This window comes from Oryzias latipes, chromosome 4, assembly GCF_002234675.1.
Source record: "Oryzias latipes chromosome 4, ASM223467v1".
Classification (NCBI taxonomy): domain Eukaryota; kingdom Metazoa; phylum Chordata; class Actinopteri; order Beloniformes; family Adrianichthyidae; genus Oryzias; species Oryzias latipes.
The window spans coordinates 2,463,185-2,488,412 of record NC_019862.2 but is presented as its reverse complement, the minus strand read 5'-3'; the positions used below and the strand labels follow the sequence as shown (position 1 = coordinate 2,488,412).

Genomic DNA, 25,228 nt, shown 5'->3' with positions numbered 1-25,228 from the left:
GACATGTATGACACTTGACATCACATTTCTAATTAGAACTGGAGATTATTTTCTTGAAAGCAGTCACAGAGTCACGCTGCTGCTGCATAAAAATTGCACATTGTCCACGGATGAAAGTTGGTCATTGGTTGATGTACACCCAGATGTACACAGATGTATCATGAATGAACCACGTTAAAACCACGGAAGAAGTACGAATAAACCACGCAAAGGGCACTTAAACCCACGCTTCCTTCAGTTTATCACTTTGACTTTCAGAGCACTGAGCAAAAGTCACATCGCGTCAGAACCGTGGTCAGTACCCACCGCGGGCGGGCCCTTGTGATGCTTTGCTATAGATAAAAAGATTTTCAGATGTTAGACGTGAGGCGAGGCAGCCCGCTGGGAGGGAACTGATGTGATTTCTGGCCAGTGCTCTGAGTGAAGAAGTTTAGTGAAGCACTGGTTTACGTGTTCGTTGCGTGCTTTTTTTCGTACTTCTTCTGTGGTTTTGATGTAGTTCATTCGTCATACAGTAGCGACCAAAACTTTGGACACACCTTCTCATTCAAATCTATATGAAGGTGCGTCCAAACTTTTGGTCTATACTGTAAATCTGGGAAAATTTTATGTAAAGACCACAGTCTTTCTCACTTTTTTCCAAAATAATATGCCTGACCAGTTTTCGTTCACGCAATATGCGCAAATTGTACAAAGCAGCAGTGGGACAAAGCCTTTCCATTGCACACGTACAGTAGCACATACATGCTGTGACACAGCGACAGAGAGGATTTCTCAGTGGAAAAAGGTATTGACATGATGTTTTCATGTAATGTGGGATTTCTGAACAAGAACCCTAAATGTACTGTTTTAACAAGAGGACTTTCAACACTGAAGACAGCTGAGCTCAGCTGTTTCATATAAACCCAGTTTGTGATTCCACAGGGCTTCCTCTTCCTTTTTCCTCATCTCTGTGTTTACCCCTGTGCTACCGGAATATGGAGGAATTTCCACATCCAATCGTGTCACTTGACACTTTTTCCCATCCCATCCTAGAGCCTTACTTTCTTTTACCTCTTACATCCTTCACAATTCACTTCCTTCTTTAGTCATTCAGTGGTTTTCTCGTCCCACTTCTGTTCTTATTCTTTCTTCATCTACTTCTGAACTAAGGTTCTTCTTCTGATTGTCTTGCATTACAACTTGGTGCTTACCTTTTTCACAAGTAGCTCCACTGTAGCTGGGCAGACAGAGACACACAAAGGAGTTGATCTCATCAATACATGTCCCTCCATTCTGGCAGGGGTTCGACTGACAGTCATCAATGTCTGCAAGAAAAGAGTCAGAGAAGAAGCAGAAGTAAGTTTGCTATGAGTGCTTTAATGCAAACACACAAAGAACCAAATTGTTCATTTTTTTGAACCACCTGAAGCATTTAGTCAATGACAGACAGAAAAACAACAACCCTGCAGGATCAAATTAGAGGCGTCAGTGTGAAAGTTCTAATAAGGGGAATTGATTGAACTCCATCGGGGAAGGGTTTAGATGCAACGAAGCAAATGATGCTAATTGCAGTGTGTTTTTAAGACTTGCTGCGGTTGCTTCTGTCAAGCCTGAACAGCAGGCAAATATAACAGAGAGAAATAATGAGGAAAAGAGATTGAGAGACAAAAAACATTTATTTTAAAAAATGCTCTTTCAAAAGCAACACAGCAACCAGCGGTCATTTTAGCTGCAGCAAAAACCAAAACATTCATCTTATTATTTCTTATGTTTGGGAACAATACTATATCTTAAATATGATATGATGTGTTTGTTTTTAAATTTCTCCACTGTGGGATTAATAAAGTATCATTCAATTCAATGTATGTTTTTGTTTTGTTTTTTCTTTTACTGAGAGGTCTGTGAAAAAAAAGGAAGAAGTTGTCATTCCGGTGGAAACTGATCGGTTTATTTCATTGGCTGCCCTGATCCTGGTGAGGGGGTCAGTAAAACTGCAGCTGGTGGCTCACAACCTTTGCCATCACAACTAGTGGAGAGGCCCTGGAGACCTGCAAAGGGGCTGTGGAGAAGAGTCTGAAGACTGAGAAAAGATTGTTTCAGTCTGCCACTAGAGGATATTTGACCAATTTCAAAGTTTGCATTTTGCACAGATACCCTCCAGCTCAGATTGGTGTTTGTTATAAAAACAAAATGACACTTTTACTTGATGCCTCAATGTTTGATTGGCTGAAATCAAATGCAAAATATCTGCAAGCTAGAGGAAACCTAAGCCTTAGACACAACTGCCCTTACAGGTGGATACAGGCTTTCTGCAGGTGAAAATAGGCAGACCTGTATGGAGTGTAGGCGGCCTGCAGGTAATCTGAAGATCCTCCATCACTTGGTGAGCCTGTGTTCATGCACATTTTTTCCCACAGGCATGCTGCGAATGACAGGTCGAAGTGAACAAAAACCAACACAGAAGGGTGAGTAAGGGGGAGACCTGGGCGTGTCTTACAGATGTTCCTTTCCTGAACCCCCCCCCCAAAAGCCTGTGCACTAAGCAAGGTGCCTGTTAGTGCTGTTCAACTGATAAGTGCGGCTCCTTGCACGCCTGTTTCACGCTGTGTGCTTCCAGCCTGACTGTTAGAAATTTCAGATTGGAGTTTGTGTTTGAACTTATGAATCAGTTAAGGAGTGTGAGGAGCCAGTGAGCACACCTCACTAATGACCAGTGCAAGCGCGCTTTACGACAGCATCAACAGCACGTCGCAAGTGTGTGGAACAATTATTATCCTTACAAATACTTCACAATACACTTACTGTACCACACACACTCACGGCAATGGTACATTCCGTTTTCATGATGCCCCTTATACACAGGAAGATAACAATAAGGTTTTTTTCAATTGTTAGAACAATAAAAACACATTCAAATCTAAGATGACCTGATAGGTTACTGCTCTCAAATCTATGCTTGATAACAACGTTAATTAATTTCCCCATAGTGGGATCAGTTGAGGTTCTATCTATCCATCTAATGTTGGGTTATTGTCTTGATTCCCTTTTTAAAGCTCACATGTGTATCCAGCTGAATGGTGATTTGATTTGTATGAGAAAATTCAGTCTCGTCAGATGTAAATCTGGATATGAAGGTGATGTCATCACAGCTTTTTTAAAATGCTTACTTTGCATGTTGGACCCTGTCTCTTTAGGTGCATTCTACATTTTGTCATCTCATATTATTGAACTGCTCCATGAGCAAACATACTTAAAATGGGATCCTTTTATGCTATCACCGTTGCAAGCCTGTGAGAACTTGAAAATCCACATTACTGCAATACGATTTGAGTTTTCCTTAAGAACCTGGTCAAAGAAATTAAATGCACCTGAATTTCAAAAACAGGACTCCTCTGAGCTTCTCTGGCAATAAATAAAGAGCCAGTGAGAGACAGCTGCAACCATTTAATGATGCTGAAGTTTGTTAGGCATCACTGTAAACACAGCCAGCTCAGTTTCACTCAGAACAGGTTTCTCATAAAAAAGTAGATCCCCTTACTGTTTTTGTCAGCTCAAAATCTGTTTCAAGGATCAACATGACGTTTTTTTTACATGTTGAAAGTTCTGATGGGAATCACAGGATCCAGAGGTTTCTATCCCAGTACTTCCTGTTTTCAACCCCAATTAAGGAGGGTGTCACTGCAATTCAATTCAATTTTAATTCAATTTTATATGTGTAGCCCAAAATCACAACAGTCGTCTCAATCGGCTTCGCACATAGCAGAGCTGTTTTCAAATGCTGTGGTAAAACAAATCTAAAAGGTGTATTTCTCAGGTCATTGCAGAAATGTGTGCTCTGATCAGAGAGACTACAGGTCTGCATTAGGACTCAGTCAGTTCCAATCCTCCAGGAGAGAAAGCGTCACTCTGCAAAGGGATCAGGCATTGACATGTTTCTCCCTGACTCTGATGAGGATTTTGAAAATAACATTCTCTAACACAGAAACAATGAACACTAAAAGATAACTGCATCACAAATCAACTGCAGATGAGCAAAACTAAGAAAATACATTCTAAAATTATTGATAAAATGAGGGATTGAGATGAGGTTGAGGGAAAGAAGTCCAGATCAAGAACAAAGAGGATGTTCATGGATGAGAAGGAAGACTTGAGCATGGTTGCTGATGCAGGGGAGAACAGATGAGTTGCTGTAGCGACAGTGGCTTTCCTGAAAATAAATCCAACTTGTTTTTTTAATTAACACCTAAAAATAGCTCATTGAACCTCAGAGTCAACTTTTACATTTTTTTTATTTTTTATAAATGTAAACTTTAAATTTAATTAGGTTCAACAACATTGCTCCATTCATTTGTGTTAAATATAAACTGCCGTTCTACAACCATTTAACTTTTGCAATTGCTTTAACAAATATGAAAATAAGATTGCTTTGATTTAAACTCAATCACAGTTTATTTAGGATTTTTATCAAGTTGTGCTTTCCTTTTATAAAACTACACTTCAATAAACTGGGGAAAAAACAACTACTTTCAAATTTGTACATCCTCCTAAAGCCTTTAGTTGAAAATTGTTACTGCAAAATACCAACTTTTAGGAAACCTGCTATAATTTCAGGTTTTTAGGGCTGCAACATTCATCAGAAAGGCTCAAAAGGTCCTGGAGGGAATGATTTAAAAGCAGAACAAGGAGAATCAAAAATACTGCTCAGAAAAAATAAACTGAAGTTAAATCAGGTGTGTCAACCAATCCCCAAATTTAGTTAATTAGCAAAAAGTAGGGCAGTAGGCCTCTGAAAAATAAGCAACACGGTAGTACTGTTGGACCACGGTTAGCATGCAGGCCCTGATGTGATAAATCTCAGTTGTGACGGTCCGGGGTGTTTCTAACTCTGATATTCATATGTTTATGTTTTTATTTTTTATTTTTTTTGGACTCCATGTCCGGAAGCACAAATCAAAAAGCAGTCTGATCAATTACACAGTGAACATTTGAATCACCCAAAGACTTTAATATGACCAGGGCCTTTGGGAGGGGCACAGAAGGATGGTATGAATACAAAGCAAGGACTTTTCCTGACCATGACTGAGAAGAAAACATCCAACTCTAGCTCAGTCACTCTGGATCTGACACCCACACTCTGACATGTGCTACTATTTAAGTCTAAACTTGTGACAGATGTGGCCCCTCTCTGTTTGTCTCCTATACCCAACAGCAGGATGTAAAAATAAATTGACATGGCATCCTGCAGTATGACGGCTTTGAACAGCAAATGTTAGTCATACAAAGGTTGTGGCTGAAAGGCTTTATGTGTTTGTCATTTTCCTGGCTGACTGACTGCCTTTGGTTTGCTGAGAGGCACTGACATTTCCATGGCCTTCTACAAAGATGGATACCTTTCTGGTAAACTGCTCCTCTTTTCAACAGCATGGAAACTAAATAGACCATGTTGTGTCAATGTCGATGTTTCCTTTAGGAGAAATACAAGTTTCACATGACTTTAGTGTGTTTCTCTGTCAGTCTGTTACATGGTTTTCTACGGGCAGCAGCTTGAAAATGAAGAAAACAGGTGAGCTGCTGTTTGGATTGATATTAAAATCTACAAACTAACACGTGCTAATGTCAAGAAACAGCTGTTCAAGACAAAAACAACCTTTTTTTTTTATTAGTGTTTATCTTTGTTATCAACTTATCTGTGGTGAAGAAGAAACCATTTATGTTTTTATTGTGTTTGGAGTACAGTAAAGTACAATAAAGTGTCTGAAAACCAGAGAATCAGAAAGAAATCAGAATCAGCAAGGTAGAGGAAACAAGCTTTAAATAATCTGCAGACTTGTCAGAAAAACATCACTTTATCAGTAGATCTGATAAAGTTCATCAGAAAAAAAGTTTCCTCTCAGAAAAAAATAAAAATATTTGACTATGCCTCAAATGACAGCAGTAATTATACCATGGTCTGGCTGAATACTCCATTCTGATTGGCTGCAGGATGTCCATTAAAAAGTGATGACGGACACCTAAACAGGACGCTTTGATCAAATGGCCTGAATGTTCTACAGTATTGTGCTGTCCTATGCCAGTTGGCAAGCAGAACAACAGAAACTCAGAACACAGGGGGACAGACATTCATTAGTTCATCACAACAGCAAGACGTTTGTCCTTCAAATGTCTCTATGATGGACATGAGAAGATCTCTGTCCACCATTACCATCAACATCAATATTGACCTAAATTTAATATGGTTTGGTGTTTGTTGACCCACGTGTGTGATCAGAGTTCAGGGTTGATATTTCTTCAATCATAACTATCTAAAAGCAAAGTAATAATTTATGAACAACTTTTTTTTCTTATGAATACACTTTGTTTCTTTGCAACAACCTTTAGCTTCATCATCTGGACAAATCAACAGTAAGAGGTGAACTTTCTCTGTGAACTAATGCTTTGGCTCACTTAACATGACGTTCAGAATATAAACCACTCTACCGTGACGGCGTGGCACACTAATCCACTTCTTGTGAAAAATGATTTAAACATGAAAAATCCATCCATCCATCCATCCATCCATCTTCCTCCGCTTATCCGGGACCGGGTCGCGGGGGCAGCAGACTGAGCAGAGATGCCCAGACTTCCCTCACACCAGCCACTTCCTCCAGCTCCTCTGGGGGGACCCCGAGACGTTCCCAGGCCAGCCGAGAGACGTAGTCTCTCCAGCGTGTCCTGGGTCTTCCCCGGGGCCTCCGCCCAGTGGGACATGCCCGGAACACCTCTCCAGGGAGGCGTCCAGGAGGCATCCGAACTAGATGCCCGAGCCACCTCAACTGGCTCCTTTCGATGTGGAGGAGAAGCGGTTCTACTCCGAGCTCTCCGCGGGTGACCGAGCTTCTCACCCTATCTCTAAGGGAGCGCCCAGCCACCCTACGGAGGAAGCTCATTTCAGCCGCTTGTATTCGGGACCTCGTTCTTTCGGTCATGACCCATAGCTCATGACCATAGGTGAGTACTGGAACGTAGATCGACCGGTAAATTGAGAGCTTTGCTTTTCGGCTCAGCTCTCTCTTCACCACGACGGACCGATAGAGCGACCGCATAACTACGGACGCTGCTCCGATCCGCCTGTCAATCTCACGCTCCAATCTTCCCTCACTCGTGAACAAGACCCCAAGGTATTTAAACTCCTCCACCTGGGGCAAGGACACTCCACCGACCGAGAGATGGCAAACTACCTTTCTCCGGTCAAAGACCATGGCCTCAGATTTAGCGGTGCTGACCCTCATCCCAGCCGCTTCACACTCGGCCGCAAACCGCCCCAATGCACGCTGGAGGTCCCGGTTCGATGAAGCCAACAGGACAACATCATCTGCAAAAAGCAGAGAGGAAATCCTGTGGTCCCCAAACCAGATCCCTTCCGGCCCCTGGCTGCGCCTAGAAATTCTGTCCATAAAAACTATGAACAGAACCGGTGATAGAGGGCAGCCCTGCCGGAGTCCAACGTGGACCGGGAAAAGGTCTGACTTACTGCCGGCTATGCGGACCAAGCTCCTACTCCGGTCATACAGAGACCGGACAGCCCTCAGTAAGGCTCCCCGGACCCCATACTCCCAGAGCACCCCCCACAGGATGCCACGGGGGACGCGGTCGAACGCCTTCTCCAAATCCACAAAACACATATGGACTGGATGAGCGAACTCCCACAAACCCTCCAGCACCCTAGATAGGGTGTAGAGCTGGTCCACTGTTCCACGACCAGGATGGAAACCGCACTGTTGTTCCTGAATCCGAGGTTCGGATTCAGGAACAACAGTGCGGTTTCCGTAACATGAAAAATAACAAGAGAAAGAATATTTGATTGAAAATGCATTTCCTTTATAAGTGAAACCGTGCCATACCGGTGGACGGTTCACGCCTCCACAAATTTGATAATGGACACCTTGTCGGGCATTATCCCTCATATATTACAGCATGCAAAAGTTTTTTTTCAGTGATAATTACAACAATCTGCAAGATGACATTGATCCACTGTAAATATGGACTGTAAACTCTGTTAACCCAGAAGGAAAACTGTCAATCATTCACTTTAACAGCATAAGCATGTATACCAACTTTAAAGACATACAGAACATCGAGCATTCCTTTGATATCGTAACTAAATCTGAAACTTGGTTCAGCCGCAACAAGGATGCTGACTTTGAATTGGAAAACTGCGAGCTTAATTATGTGCACAGAGTAAACAAAAAAGGTGGAGGAGTCGCAATATATGTGGAAAAAAATACAAAGTTTACAGTCATTGATAAATTGTCAGTTGCAGTGGATGGAATACTGGAATGTCTTACAATTGAAATATGTAACAATTCAGGGAAAAATGTCATTATAAGCTGTGTTTATAGGTCGCCAGGGTCAAGCTTAGAAGTGTTCAGTGACTGGATGGAAAAGATGTTTACCTCTCTAAATAACAAAATATTATACATCTGTGGAGACTTCAATATCGATCTGATAAACCCCAGCAAACATAAAGCCACAGACGACTTTATCAGCAGAATGTATGCTATGACTTTATATCCAACCATAACAAGACCCAGCAGAATCACTACTCAAAGTGCTACTCTTATTTAAAATATTTTTACAAATAATATAGAATACACTCATATGAGTGGACTAATGATATGTGACATAACTGATCATTTACCAGTTTTTGCACTATTTGACATCAATGTGAAGACAAAGAAAATTATAAAAGAACCATAAAAGCTATAAAAGGTTAAGAAATGAAATAATCATGAATGCTCTAAATAATGACTTATCCAGACAAAACTGGAACTCTGTGTACAGAGGGAAAGTGGTAAATGGTAAATGGCGTATACTTGTATAGCGCCTTTCTTCCTACAAGGACAAAGCGCTTTACAGGCACAGACCCATTCACCCAGTCACTCACACATTCACACACACATTCAGACACTGGTGGCGGCTCCGCTGCCAAACACAGGCGCCCGCCAACCACCAGAGGCAAGCTGGGGTTCAGTGAAAGATGTGGACACCGCTTATAAATGTTTTTTAGAAATATTTATCTCACTTTACAATAAGAATGTCCATTTACAAATCTAAGAACCAATTTGCCAAACATCCTTGGTTAACCGCCGGTCTACAAAAACCTTGTAAAAAGAAAAAATAACTTCTATAAATCTTACAAATATATACTAACTGATATAACACGGCACAGAAAAAAAGTGTGCTTCAATAATCTACTGAACGAACATAAAAACAACGTAAAGCGAGTTTGGGAAATATTAACTAACATCATTACAAATGGGACAAAAAAGTAAACATACCCAGATTACTTTACAGATGAGAAGGGTCAAAGCTATAACATCAATGTAACAGGAAATGGTCTCAATAACTATTTTGTAAACGTGGGTCCAGAGTTGGCAGCGGAAATTCCAAAATGCAAAACCAGCAAAGACAATAATCCACCCATCGAAAAGATCCCACACTCAATCTTTCTCTCTGATGTGAACGAAAATGAGCTGATATCAATTGTAGAGAAATTCAAGAGTAAAAACTCGAAAGATTGTGAGGATGTAGATATGAAGGTGGTGAAAAAAGTCATTAATAGTATCTCTAAGCCTTTAACGTACATATATAACTTATCATTACCAACTGGGAGATTCCCAAACTAAATGAAAATAGCCAAAGTGATTCCTATCTATAAGAGTGGAGACAAACACCAATTTACAAAGTATAGACCTGTTTCTCTTCTCCCACTATTCTCAATAATTTTAGAAAAAATATTTAAGGATAAATTTGTTACATTTATTGATAAACATAACGATATGAATAAAAACCAATGTGGTTTTAGAGAAAACAGATCAACCTCATTGGTTATTATTGATGCTGTGGAGGAAATCACAAATGCTTTGGACAAAAAGAAATATGCAGCTGAAATTATCATTGACTTGAAAAAAACCTTTGTCTCCCAACCATGACATCCTACTTGACAAACTGGAAGTGTATGGGATAAGAGGACTAGCGCTAACTTGGGTCAAAAGCTATTTAACGGGAAGAAAACAATTTGTCAAGATTGAGGAATTTACATCCGAAACCATAGAGAAAAGTTGTGGTGTCCCACAAGGATCAATCCTGGGCCCGCTGCTATTCAATATTTACATAATTGATTTATTTAATGTTTCAAAGCTTTTGAAACTGATGACACAAATGTATTCTATTCTACAAACAATCATAGGGAACTTATCAATGTGGTAAACACAGAGTTAAACAAAATAAAATCATGGATGGATTACAACAAATTATCTTTAAACTGAGATAAAATAAAAGTGATGTTTTTTTTTGTTTTTTTTTACTTGTCCTGTCCAACAGCTGGGCAGACAGATGAGAGCTGAGGGCCTCTTGTGTTGGACATGTTTTACTTTAACAACAGGGGTTATTAATCTTCTAACAAACCAGAGGTATGTTTGAATAAACGCCTTTTGTAATTGAGGCCAAACTTTATACATTTTAATCATATTTGAAAATCTTTGTTGTTGGACCGGACGGAAAAGGAAAGAAAGGAAGAAGAGAGAGGGATGTTAGAGAGAGGGGGGGGTAGGAGGGTGATTATAGGGGGTGGTGGTGGTGGTGGGGATAAAACCATGAAGCAGCATAAAGCAACAAGTTGCTGGATGGTTATACGTATACTTATGCCTTCAAACCAACTAGAGTGAAATATTTCATTCAATCACGCAAAATATTAGTGCAAAGGTGAGCTAACACCTGTGCTCAGGTGAGTGTTTAAGTTCTTCTAAAATGGATGATGAAATGTGAAAAGAAGGAGGGAGAGTGCCCAGTCATCCAAAAACATGTGTGAACTTGATTGTGGTGAAATAATCAAAGCTCTTTTAATTACAACCACTGAGTATTACTTTGTGTAATGTGCAATACTGATGACTGAATGTTTGAATTACAGTCAATAAGCTTTTGATTTTCTTTACTTGATCTGCAATAGTTAATGGTTTAATGTGATCATGTGTTCTAATGATAATCAATGATTATTACATAATAGGTACCGTTACTGTTTACTGAAATCATGAATTAATGTTTTCTGAAGATAATCAATCATTACTAGGCACTGGATTTTGTAACTTGAAAAGAATCTATCAGATCAGAACCAGATTACAAACACTATGTTAAACTGTGTAATGAATTAATTTAGTAGGGGTGGGATTATATAAACTCACTTCTTCCCACTCCTGTTCAAGCAATAAATCAAGCTCAGCATGTCTTTAGTTAATGATCACTATATTTAATTTAGCATATGTGATATAAGTGTCTTTTTTTCTGTTCCTTTTATCTATGCATTTCATCACTTCTCTAATGCGTTTGATAAATCTGTGTACATTCTTGATTGCTTTGACTACAATGCTTGAAATCGATCAATCAATCAAGAGATCCAACAAGACAAGCAGGATTAGTGAACCTGAAAATCTGGGTAATGAACAGATGAAAGTTACAGAACACCCCATTTACAGACAGCAAACGTATACGTAAGTGTGTGTGTGTGTTTCAGGGGGGGTTTGGCTGACAGCACTGCCACAACATTCATAACAGACTGGGAAAATGTAATGAGGTAAAGTGTCACAATATCCAACATCGTTCTGCTAGCCTTCACTTCTGACAGCAGCATGTGAGTCTGTGTGTGCTTGCTGACTTTGTCTACAGTGTCTGTTTATATTCTGTGTGGGAGGGGGGCAGTTGCCAGGAAAATGACACCAGCTGCCACCAGTATCACATAGTCACCTGCTATTTCTATCTCCCTTCAGATGGAGCAGCGTGAAGACTGGAGACATGGAGGACCTTAGAATGACAGAGCAGGCAGAACATGTCCCAAGAATCCTCCTCCTATGTCTGTCTAGTCTTTTCCTCCTCCAGCTTCTTCTCGTTTTCTCCTCTCACCTTCTGTCTGTGCTGCATCTTAGGACATCTCTAAATGGAAACTTGACCCCCCCTCACTGTGGGGGTCTTATCTGACTAATTTCCTTAAGTCAGGGGGGTCTACAAGGGTCCTCATACAGCTCCTGGCATTAGCAGCAGCCCTTCAAGCCCAGCCTGATCTATGACACAGCATAGCTTCTTGTCAGATTTTTTCAGTTTCAGATGTTCACATACTGTATTCCTATCTTTTTTTCCTTGTTTCCTTCTGTCCATCTCAATCCTCACATCCAGTGGGGGGGGGGGGGGTGCACATGAAAAAAAAAATCAATAACTTGAAAGAGAGCAGTTCCCTGGAGCGGTGAATGACAGGCTATTTTTTGCCTCATGCCGTTATTTCTGACACACTTCTGATGGATTAGAACAGTAAATTAATCTATTTCTCCTGAACCTAAATGTATGATTTAATGGTGACTTACCATGAGTATGTGATTCTGAGTGGACAAGGAAGAAATATTTAACATGTCCATACTTCTTATTTTTATTAAACAGTTTAGATCTTTTAAAGTTTGGCTAAAATGCACAGACCACATTCTCTCTGAACTTTGACTCTATCTCTGTCAAGCTTTCTTAATCTCTGGTGCTCATTCTTTTCTTTTTCACCCCCCCCCACGCTGTTTTTATGGAGCCAAGAAAGTCTTTTATACCAGTGTCCACAGCTGCAAGATATTTCTTAAAGTGTGTTGAGACAGAAAAAAAGGTTTTCTGATTCATCAATAAATAATTATTTTTCTAAACCAGTGAACCACTTAAGTCTGACTTTATAAGTAAAGTGAGATTGGCAGCAATTGTACTTTTGCCTTTGGCTTTACTGAAACCTCTGGCAGAATATTGAACATTCTTAAAGATGTTTATTTATGTTTTTAATTTTTGGCCGAAAAATAAATCACTTTGGGACTTGAAAGAAAGTGCTTCTTTTAGGAATTAGTTAGTTTTGGAAGAATATGCATTAGCATGAAATGTAAAAAAAAACATTTTAACATGCTTTTTTACATTGAATATTTAAATGTGATTTAATTAAAAAACAGAATATCTAAAACAAGACAAGTAATAAATTGGTAGGAAAAGCAAAGATCTAAACAGAAAAGAAAAACCCAGAAACACTGAATAAGAGGAAAATAATGAATTTTGGAAATGTTGTCATATTAGGTGATTAAATGCAAATCTGCTTTGGACAAAGTGCTGTGTCACACAAATATAGACAACTGCCAACTATTTCCAGTCACAGATTATTTAGAAGTTCATTCCAGATCAAATGAACTCTGTGCTTATAACTCCAACAAGCTCAAAGATTGTGTGGCAATTTGAGTTTTCATTTGTTTTTATTTGTTTTTATTTTTGAATTTATCTGAAAATCTGTGGTGGAAATTGAAGGAAAAAGGTAAAGCTGATCTGAAGAAAACACTGAGCAAGAGTTGGAGATGGACAAAAATAAAGTCAAGATTACAGAAAAAAGGTGCCTTAGTAAAAATGGTAATGTCTGTCTGTCTGTCTGTCTGTCTGTCTGTCTGTCTGTCTGTCTGTCTGTCTGTCTATCTGTCTATATCTATAGATATAGATATAGATATAGATATAGATATAGATATAGACTGACCAAAAATATAAACGCAACACTTTTGTATATATGTCCCGGCTGGGGGACGTGAAAAACTACATCAATGGGGGACCTTTCTGTGTGGAGTTTGCATGTTCTCCTCGTGCATGTGTGGGTTTTCTCCGGGATCTCCGGCTTCCTCCCACCGTCCAAAAACATGCTTCATAGGTCAATTGGCAACTCTAAATTGTCCATAGGTGTGAATGTGAGAGTGAATGGGTGTGTGTTTGTGGACATTCTACCCTGCGACACACTGGCGACCTGTCCAGGCTGTCCCCCTGCCTTCGCCCTCAAGTGGCCGGGATAGGCTCCAGCAGCCCCATGACCCCGAAAGGGAATAAACGGTTAAGAAAATGAATGAATGAATGCAGAAGAATGGAAAAGGTTGGTCTTCAGGAATCACCTCCATATTTCAATAATTTTTTTTGCTTAAAGATGTCATTTTTTTCATTGTCTTGAACACTGTCCTACAGTCTTCCTTTAAAGTCTCAGCTCAATTGAATTCTGTTTTTAAATACATGTTTTCTGTAGTAGTTTCTAAAAAATACAAAGCAAAAGCAAGGAGGGCTGTTTTGTATGAGTATTTCTGAGACATACAGACAGTGAAACCTACTTTTTTTTCAGTAGTGTGTTTGTTTGGCCGACAGTGGGCACTTCACATCCCCGTGCCACTGTCAGCCGGGCATTGGCCTCGTGATTTTGGCACAGACAAAACAGACGTGAACGCGCTCTGCAGATGCTCAACTGCACTCTAACAGATGAGGAGACATAGGCCGAATGGAAATTTATTCCCTGTCCCTCTGGCTCCTCCCTATTGCTCAGATTGTAGGGGCATTTGGAGCTGTAGCGGTGTCCAAAAGTGTTTTTTAGGTGGGGAGCCATAACGACTTAAGGCAGGCTATCCCTCCACCGGTAGGGTGATCCGTACCGCGCTTGTGACACGGAAGAGAAAAGGATTTCTTCACGTGGGTGTGCTCTGAAGCACAGACGTTTACAATGAAATGTCAGTATTGACTTTTTGTTTTTGCATGACATTTCAAATGTACAAAAGCAATGTTTTGGCTACTGTCCAAGCACTGGCAGCTACGTGCTAATGTAGATAGCTAATTATGATGTCATGGAGTGGGAGTAACGTCTGGATTTGAAGACACTTATTTTCCATAACTCTTTGCTTGGAGGGCTGAATAAAGGGGTAGGGAATGAATTCGGATTCGGCCTTTGAAGACAACGGGTACTCAAAGAAACAATGAAAGAGGTGCTTTTAACGTCATCGGGATTTTATTTTGTTGCAAAAAGTAAGTGGACCCGAATTGAACAAAAAGTTCTGTTTATCCAAGTCACAACAATTGACATCCACAGACAGCTTTAACTAATACCACACAAACATATTTATTCACACGTTTATTGAACACAACGTGAAAAAAATTAGCTCTTAGACTAAGAATTTGTCAAGACAATTCAAGACAGGTGTAAGCCAAGCGGTAATTTAGTCAGTGTGGTGAGATAGAATGTGTTGGTTTTAGTTTCAATGCCCTCTAAAAAACACCCCACCTGAGTGGAATTTGCTGTCTTAAAGAAGGATTGGCTGCTGTCAACCAAGGCTTGCTCAAAAGAGCTCTCAGCAGACCTTCGTTCAAAAGTGATAGAAATGAGCAAATCTGAAAATTCTTTCAAAGGGATCTCTGAAAGCCTTAATGTTCATGTGTCCACAGGGAGACAGACTTCCCACACACGGAGTAAGTTTAACCCTGTTCCTGCTCTACCCTGGGCTTCCAGAAAAAATCTGTTGGAAACAAAGTCTGCTCAGAAAGCAATTTAATTATTCTATAAGTTCTGCAACAGATTGTTGTAACAAAAAGAAAGAAGCCTGGAAGCAGCATTTAAAATGTGATTACTGGGTTCAATCTTTGCACTGATTTGAAGTCAAATGCACACATTTGTTAAATCATTACTGAAGGAATGACTGGAGATGGTGGACCATTGAAGTGACAGGGGACTCATCAATAATCTGTGTCATTCTTTCCCTTCTTAGAGAGATATGAAAGCCTGAAATTTAATTTAGCTTTTAATTGGATGTTGTTTGTGGGATCTAGATGTTTAGACTTTTTATGCACAATTTTATGCATTAACTTAATTTAATTCTTTTCTTCATATTTTAGCTGTTTCTATATGCTAACTCTTCTATTTATTACTTTTACATTTTAAACCGTTTACAGGTGTTTTCTCACCCTTGGTTGGGGTGTTTATGTTCGGGCTCCCAGAGTTTTGGCCATGCTTGTCCTCTGGCATCTCTTGTTCCGGGTTCCCCGTGTGCCAATGTCAGGTGCATTGGACCCAGGGGTTGGGGGGCTGTGGGGTGGGAGGTGCTGGGGATGAGTTGTGCTTGTGCTGTTTGGATGCTGACACTCCGGCCAACTGGGGGACAGGGCAGACGGCGCCTTCTGGGTTCTCTCTTCTTTGGCTTTTTATAATCATTTCTCTTTTTTGTGTTTGTTTTTGTGTCTGTTATTATGACGGGCTTCTTGTATTATGTTATTGCCGGTGTGGGAATTGGGTTTTTTTGCGTTCTGGTTTGTTTTTATGTACAGCACCTGGAGCCGTTCTTTTTTCAGGAAAAGAGCTTTAGGAATAACATTAATTTGAATTTGAATGTGAAATGATCTTGTTTAAAGCAGACTTATCTATCTCATAGACTTGGCTCAGCTGCATTCTGGGTCTCCCATTTGCATCATCTTTGACCTTGGTACTCAGATCTGTGGACACTATAGTGAGGTAGGTTGGGGCTTGATATTATTAGCTCAGCCTCATGAATCTTTCAGCCTCCATCACATGAGCTGACTTGAGAGTTGGTTAAAAAGATGGTGATGCTTCCCGCACAAACCAAGCAGAAATGCTCATCTGGGCATTCTGAACCACAGGACAGTGCAGGATTTGTTTTTTAGTCTAAAATACATAATGATTTTCCTTTAACACAATGTCATAAAACACATTCAAAGGGAAGATCAGATCAGTGGGGAAGATGGGAAGTATGCATGTAAAAACAGAGGATGTGCAACGAGAACACGTTTGTAAATGTTTATTTTGTGCACGAGTACAGAAACCTCTCTGTATGAATAAATGCATATGACTGTGACAGAAAAACATTGGATGGAAAACAAGAGGCCCAGAGTGAAAAAAGAAAGATGAATAGGGGGGATGGAGGTTGTGGGTAAGAGGTGAGTACAGAAGAATGGCAGGAAATGAAAAGATTCTTTTTGTAGACATGCTGGGGGGGCCGCAGGCTTGATTTCACCTCAAACTCTGCTCAGCTGTGGTTTCAGTGCAACCCTATACTGTGGAAGAACAGAGCTGAAGGCAGAAAACTGAACACCAGAGGAAAGAAAGATGTGGAGAAGGAAGACAGGAAGAAGAGACACCAAACAAGAGAAAAAATGTATTTTGACTAAAAGGATAAAAATAAAAAATGATAATGCAGTAGAGGTGGAGCAGACAGACTGACAAATAAAGATGTGCTAAGAAGGTCTGCAAAGAGGCAGCTATTGACCGTATACTGAGTGGACTGAGTGACCCCTCCCCCCTGGCTTGTCAAACAGGAAGTGGTTCCAAGAAGCCAAAATCCCATAGACTTCTATAGAGAAATAAACAGCTGGTATTCAGTCGTTCTATTGGTCAGAATAACCATTCTAGCTCTGATACCTTTTTTAACATCTTGACATTTCACTTTTTGTTTAAACTGTTTTCTTGTGCTGTAAAAATTTTTCATTGCTGAAATTTAAAATATTGTATGTGTATGAATCCATCAGTTATTTGTCTTGTTTTTGTTTGTCTGCAGGTCAGACTGTCAGACCTCAGAACACAACCAAACCTTCAAAACAAAGAGTCACTTACCCACATTTATGTGCAGAAAAACTTTCTGTTTGTTTCATTTTGCTGAAATGGATATGTTTTAAATGAGAATCTGATTCCCACTGTCCTGCAATGTTTCTTTTTAATACTTTAAATACTATAAAAAAACAACTAAAATTGGAATAGAAGAACTGAACGACAGAAGAATCTATTCATACCCCAAATCATAGGGAGTTATTTCATTTTATCTCATAATTTTAGTGCCTGCCATCTTTAGAAAAAACGGCGTGCAAACGTTTATTTTTCCTTTTTTCATCTCCTTTTTAAAATCACACTAATTATTTAGAAACCGCTGGAACTGAATAGCCCAGAAAAAACCATCAAGACATTTTTGGTAATGAACCACATACTGACACCAGGTCACATGGACACACTCCAGAATAGGGATGTCACACTTTAATTCACAGTGGGCCAAGCAGTGAAGTAACGTCATGGGCCAAACTCAATATTTATTAGAAAATGTACTGCATCTGATATCTGATGTTTAACCTTTTCAGATGGAAACAAACTTTAGTTTTGCTTAAACACAGAATCTGGAAAAAAACAAAGCTTCAGTGGTGATCTTTTCTTATTTAAATAAATAAATAAAGTATGTCTCTCCCCGTATCCTTTCAAGTTTCCTTTTAAAGTAAATCTCTTTCAAAGCCAACAAAAGAAGCAAAACTAATGTCATTCAATAAAAATCCAAAATCATCTAGAAACAGAGCATGCCTTGCAGTAGAAAAAGTGCATAAGAAACAGATACATTCCAGCTCAGTTTGCTACACTCTGATTCACTCTGCACATTGGTCTAAGCCAGATACCTGGCATATTTTCTTAGATGCATTTTCGTCAATGTCTGGGGTCAGGCTCTGAGCCGAGGTAAACCTCGTATTTTAGCAGCAATGTCTTCAGAGCTCTTGTTGTCCATCTTTCGTTTGGCCATTTTTGTGGAGGGTGAAATTAATTTGTCTGATGTGACTGGAGCACGGCTGTCAGTGACTGTCAACAGAAAAAAGGAGCACTTGGCGGTTTCGACTGCGCGCCAACGTACTAGTAAAGCATTGTGGGATTTGTGGTATTAGCGGTACAGTATAGACCGTATTTGATATGATTTCACGGATATAATTACACTGTGGGCCAAATTTGGCCACTGGGCCTGAGTTGGACACAGGTGTTCTAGATTGAACATGAAGAATTTAAAGGAGCCCAAGTATTTTGGAGACCAGATGTGGATTTTCTTTAGCTCCACTGGGATCACTTCTTCATTCTTAAAGAGTCTTGGAGAGGAAAAAATCATGTGCTATTTTGCACATTTAAAAATGTGTTTCATCACCTGTAAATGTCATTTTTTAGTATTTCGGAAGAAACAGAAAAAATAGGTCTGAACCTTTAGTTTTGCTTATGACTGTAGTTCCTTTACTTTGGATTGATATAATGTCTTTCTGAAAAGGTAAAGATTTCCACAATTGTAGCCAAGCATGAGAGAAGTTTGTGTTTTTTGTTTTCCATGGTGGCTGTGAGACACATTACTTCGAACAGTAGTACATTAAAAACCTGAGTTTTTAATTTAACCCATAAGATCCCATCAGTATAACAGAAGAACATCAGGAATGTGTTCTGTGGTCCACATGGTATGTGCTATATTCCACATCATTTTCCTTTAGGGAAAAATGGGTCTGGGCTCCTATGAGTTCATGAGAAAGTTTGATCCAAATAAGTGTCTTTTAGCAATGGAAGCAGCTTCAATGATCAGTGATTTAAAAGAACGTTAAAACAGATATTTCCTTTTGTCAAACCCTATAAAGCATTTTGTGTAAAGAATTGCTGAAAATATGCATTTAGCGTAGGCAAAGATCCTTCAGCTCCTCTGTGGGAATCCTGGGGCGATCTTTGGCCCAGACGACCCTAAAATTAAAGGAGGCGACCCATCCGCCACATGTGACTAAAGCATTAGTTGCTTACATGTATAAGACAATGTGTCATGTAGCTTATTATTCCACACAAGCTCAAATGGTGGAGAGGATTGGTTGTTCTATCTCTGAGCGAGGTAGTTTGGTCTAAAATAGAAAGAAGTGTGTTTCCTAAATAATCTGTGGACATGTAATGGTTACAGAAGAACTCTTCACACTTACTACTAACACAGCATTGTATTTGTTTTGTATAATTGTTACAACGAGCAGTAAAAGGTAATAACCTTTTTTTTCCTGTAACATTGATTGATATTAAATCAGTGGCAGAGCAGCTGTTTAACAGTTTAATCCTCAAGACAACACTTCAGGCACACGAGGAAAAGCCCTTCAACCCTGTAGAGGAAACTGCAGAGCAACAAGTAATTTGTCTGTGTGACAAATGATGTATGAGTGTGTATTTCACAACCATTAGAACTAGAATAATGTTCAGTCTTTTAGCTACTTAAAAAAACACGATTTTATTTAGAACTCAAAAGCAAAGCAAAGCTAAACTGACCCCATAAATACCTGCAAACCTTTAGGTGTTATTCTAGCTTCTAATGAGCATTTGTCACAAATCCACATGTAAGTTGGTTACTGAACACAATGTAGACTGATAAAAGTACCGGTAGTAGATTGCAATGTATTTGATCATGAGTTAAAGGGTCTATATAATGCTTTTCTTGAGCCTTTCAGAGAAAACTATATCTATGTATATCAGAATATAGCTTTGGCGCATTAAGGAACACATTTTTTTTAACAACATAGTAGTTAGTTCTGTGAATTCTTTTCATACCCTGAAGTAAGACAACTCAATCTCTGAGGCCACAACTTTCACTTCTTGGGGGTCCCGCCCACTTCACGACATCAACCTAGAGCCGGCCTCGGCAGTGTCTGTGATTCGCTTGTAAAAATGGAATGGAATGGAAACAACTTTATTTCGAACATTAAAAAAACACACACATATTTAAAAAAAGAGAAGATAAAGAAAACGTTCACACTCGGAAAAAAAGAAAAACATTATTATAAACACAAACAGAAAAAGAAATATGAACACATATATTATGAACAATTATAAGACTATACATATTCGAAAAGGAGTGAGAAGTATAAACTTATATAAACTCACCCCCTATTCCTCATCAATATTAATGACATTAGCAAGCAGCTTCTTTATTTATATATAATGTTTTATAATAATATCTATGTGGCTATAAAATATAATACTTTTTATAGAGTACTGTCATAAATACTGAGCATGAATTATAATTGAAAAATACTAAGATAAAAATAATATACATAAACATATTATTTACATATGTATACTTATATACATATATACATTTAATATCCATCCGATATATTTGAATATTGTTTTGAAATAATATTTTTATATCTTATTTTAAACAGTTTTATGTTTGGACATTGCTTTATTTCTGCTTCTATACTGTTCCACAGTTTTGCTCCACATATAGAAACACTCAAACATCTTCTATTTCTGCGTGCTTTGTATATGTAACAATTCTGTTTTCTTCTCAAATTGTACTCTCCCTCTCTTTTCATGAGTAATTTTTGTATATTTGCTGGTAGCATGCTATATGTGGCTTTGAACATGATTAATGCTCTACGCAGCTCCAACATGTCTGTAGGTTTCAATGATTTTGATTGTAGTTATAATGCATGTGTGTGATCCAGATAACCCACGTTATGTATGATTCGTATCGTTTTCTTTTAAAGTATTAACAGTGAATGTAATGGTGTTTTATAATTGTTTCCCCATACCTCCACACAGTAGTTTAAATACGGTAGAACCAAGGAACAGTATAGAATATAAAGGGATTTATAATTTAGGACAAATTTTGCTTCATTTAGCACTGATATGCTTTTAGACAATTTTGATTGTCTGTATTTGATAAGTGGCTTCCAACTTAATTTATCATCAATTACATCACCGAGGAATTTACATTCACATATTCTTTCAAGTTCTACCCATCAATCGTTACATCAATGTGCATATTTCTTTTACAGTTACCACACAACATAATTTTTTTTTGCTCAAATTCAATGATAATTTATTCATATTAAACAATATTTTCAATTTATTAATCTCTTTAGTTACATCTTCCAACAGTTTGTTTAAGTCGTCACCATCACAAAATATATTTGTATCATCTGCAAATAGAACTAATTGAAATATTTCAGATACTTTACATGTATCATTTATATACAAAATGAATAACTTGGGGCCCAACACTGACCCCTGTGGGACACCACAAGCAATGTCCAAAGATGCTGAACAAACATCTCTCAGCTTCACAAACTGCTTTCTCATACTCAAGTAGTTTCTGCTCCAGTCTAACACTATCCCTCTAATATCATATCAATCTAATTTATTTAGCAATATATCATGATTAATAGTGTAAATAACTTTCTTTAGATTAATGAAAATTCCAGCAACATATTTTTTCTGATCAATTGCATTTGTGATTTGCTCTATAAAGTCTATGATTGCAGAGGATGTTGATCTGTTTGCTCTGAATCCGTATTGACTGTCACTAAGAAGTTTGTGCTTTTCCATAAATGCATCCAATCTACATTCAAAAAGTTTCTCCAATATTTTAATAACTGTGGTAATAAGGATCTGGGTCTGTAGTTTGTGAAGTGGTGCTTGTTCCCAGTTTTATACAGCTGTATGACTTTAGCTATTTTCATGCTGTTTGGAAATTTTGCAACGATGGATGTTTATATTGTGGGGTCGTACAAAAGTGTTTAGCCGATCAGCGCTAGCTCCACATAGAAAGTCTGTGTGTGTGTGGGCAAGCATCCTGGACTCTTCCTGGAAGGGGCTGTTCTCACTTTTAGGTATGAGTGTGAGAACCAGCTCGTTTTGGTGGATTGGGAGGGGCTGGTGCTCAGACAGCAGGTTTTTAGAGGAATACTCAGAAATGTGGGAATGGATCAAAATACTGCTTTGGGTTGTTTATAGTGAGAAATGAACATTATTATACACTTAAACGCTCAAAAATGACTTTGCATGCTACAAAGTGTAGGAGAGACAATGTTATGACCACTGCCCAGAACTTCAATCTCTACAGTCTTCCAACTTTAGGTTCTAAAACTAACCTGCGACAGGTGAAATCAGTGAAGTAGGACTACAGATATTTTGAGGCTGTAAAACTCTCATTACATTACTCTTTACATACTTTATCCACTTCTTTAAGACCAACGTGAACATTTTCACACGTTTCTCTCTTAAACTCTCAAAGTTCAAACATTCACAGAAAAAGAAGTCCAGGATCAGAGAATGAAAATCACACTTGAAAATTTGGAGAGCTGCATGTGATGTTTTCAGCCAGTCAGGATGCAGGACACAATGTACTGTTTAAATATAAATAAATATAGAAGCATGTGAAACTGCACTGAAAAAGATGACCAGATAGAGGGACCACGGTAGAGCTGTAATGACTTCTATGAACCAATCAAGATGAATCAATATTAACCACAAATGTGAAGGAAGAGGATTTTCCTGTAAGAATTCCCCAATAGTAGCTTAAATTGTTTTCCATTTTTTATTAGGTGGACACTGTCAGGATAATGTAAAAACAATGTAATGTAAAAAAGTTATGCAACCATGTGAATGAAACTTAGAGCTTCTGATAAAATGTAAAATCTCAGAATTCATAATCAAAGCTTTTGGCACTATTCTGATCACTTCAATAGGCAAGCTCCCAACTTAACATCATGTTTCTTTTCATTCACAACAGAGTTACAGCTACTTCATCTGTCTAATCAGATGCACCACCTCCCACACCCAACACACACACACATGTGCACACACACACACATATTCACATTCACCCAAGCACAAATGCTTGCATACACACTTGATCTTACATGCACACACACACAGGTTTGCATACACACGCATATATGCACACATGCATGCATACACATCGCATGCGTGCACACATATATATACACACACACATGCACAAACACAATCACATGCATGAACTTGTTCATATGCCCACACACACTTTTGCATGCCCATTTGCTGACATACATATGCACACACACTAACATAGATGGATGCAGTCCTACACACACATGCACATTTTTTATTCAAAACATACACACTTGCACACACACATACATGCATACCTATGGACAAAAACAAGCATTTCCGCTCAGAAACACATTCAAACACATAGGCACATGTACACACGTGTTCACACACAGGCAAATGCACACACAAACACACCGATTGATCCACTTAAATCACTGAACCATCGGTTTCTAACAGTCAGAATTTCCCATTACGGAGCTGAAAAGTAAAGAGATGAGCTACCTACTGCTCTCGGGGCAGAGGGAGGAAACATGCAGAAAAAAGTGGCAGGCACAGTTGAGCACATGCACCATCAACAGCCACTGGCACAAAAGACTGTCTTGCAGCATATGGATATTCCCCTGCCATGTTCTATCAGGAAGCTTAACCCAAAACTGCTGGACTTGTCAGCTAAACGTTCTGCACACTCAGATAAGATCCACAGTACCAAACATGGAAGAAAATCCTACAAAAAGTGATAGGACTTCCTCTCGAATTCCCTGCACATCTGCAGAATCCTAAGCCAGCATTTACATATGTCATAAAACCTCATGCTACAGGGCCACAGCATTTGTCTGCAGCTGCTGACCTTTCAGGTCTTTGCGCTTTGACTTAACTCAGTAGTGACTCACCGATCTCGCAGTTCTCTCCAGAGAAGCCCTGAGGACAGTAGCAGCTATAACTATCCCCTTCTTGCAGACAGCTTCCACCATGGAGACAAGGGTTATTCTGGCAGGGGTTGTTTTCCACTGAGAAGACAGTAAAGCAGAGTTATGAGGATGGCTAAATAAACTGGGTTTCTTTTTCTTTTTATTATTTTTCCCAAAATGAAAAAAGAAAATGTGTTGAAAATGTAATTCTGCAGACAGTATTTCTATTATATTATATTAATTCACCCACAAACATGTGCTAACATTCTATTTTGTAAAGTCCAGTGAATCAATGCAAGTCCTTAAACCAGTTCATCATCAAACCATCAAGAAAGCTGATATGAAAACTTTTCACATTGTTGATAAGCAGAAGTGTACTGCTTCACAAAATCGGTATTAACATATTTAAGGAAAAAGGAGAGGATAAACAGGGGAGATGAAGAAAATCAAGATAAAGCTGTTGCTCTTAAATTTTTAGAGAAGACTAACGGAGGGAGAAGAATGGACGAAGACAGTTTAGACCATGAAGTGATTAATAGGATTTTCTTAAATCAGTGCAAAGCAGAGGCTACTAACATTTTATATATGAAGTGCCTTTTAATTTCCGGATCTTGGAAGGATTGCAAACCCTGAAACAATCTGTCGATGTTACGGTTTATGTTTCTTTGCCCTTGTGATTTGTTTCCTTTTGTTCTGAGTTAACTTCCTGTTTTATTTTGTAGTACTTCCTGTTTTGTTGTCGTTTCGAGTTTTACCTTGCCCCATCTGTCCTGAGTGTTTCCACCTGTGTCTTGTTGCCTTGGATGTATTTAAGTCCCGTCTTTCCCTTCCTCCTGTGCTGGTCCATATTGTGTTGTTCTCTGGTTTTGTGTTTTTCGAGTCTCTAGCCTGCCGTATGCAGTGGTTTTGTTTTTGTAGTTTGATTATTAAAGCCCCGTTTCACCTGCAACCTCCTGCCTTCTCTCCTCTCTGCGCCTGGGTACTCCCCTTCTCCCCCGTTACAGTCAGCCTTCCTTTTCATTTTTCATTCATGCTTCATCTTCATAATCAAAAGCAAATTGCTTGATGAGTCCAAGCAGAACATAGACCA

The 25,228-nt window shown here is 38.9% G+C and overlaps 1 protein-coding gene across 1 annotated transcript in view; it reads right to left on the bottom strand.

The window, feature by feature from the left end:
- The window catches only part of ncan (neurocan), a 132,727-nt gene that overhangs the window by 39,052 nt on the left and 68,447 nt on the right, over nt 1-25,228 (bottom strand). Inside the window, exons 10-11 of the mRNA XM_011473587.3 lie at nt 24,121-24,237; nt 1,194-1,307 (exon numbers count right to left, since the gene is read on the bottom strand). Coding sequence (XP_011471889.1) covers nt 1,194-1,307; nt 24,121-24,237 — 231 coding nt within the window. The remainder of the gene's footprint in view (nt 1-1,193; nt 1,308-24,120; nt 24,238-25,228) is intronic.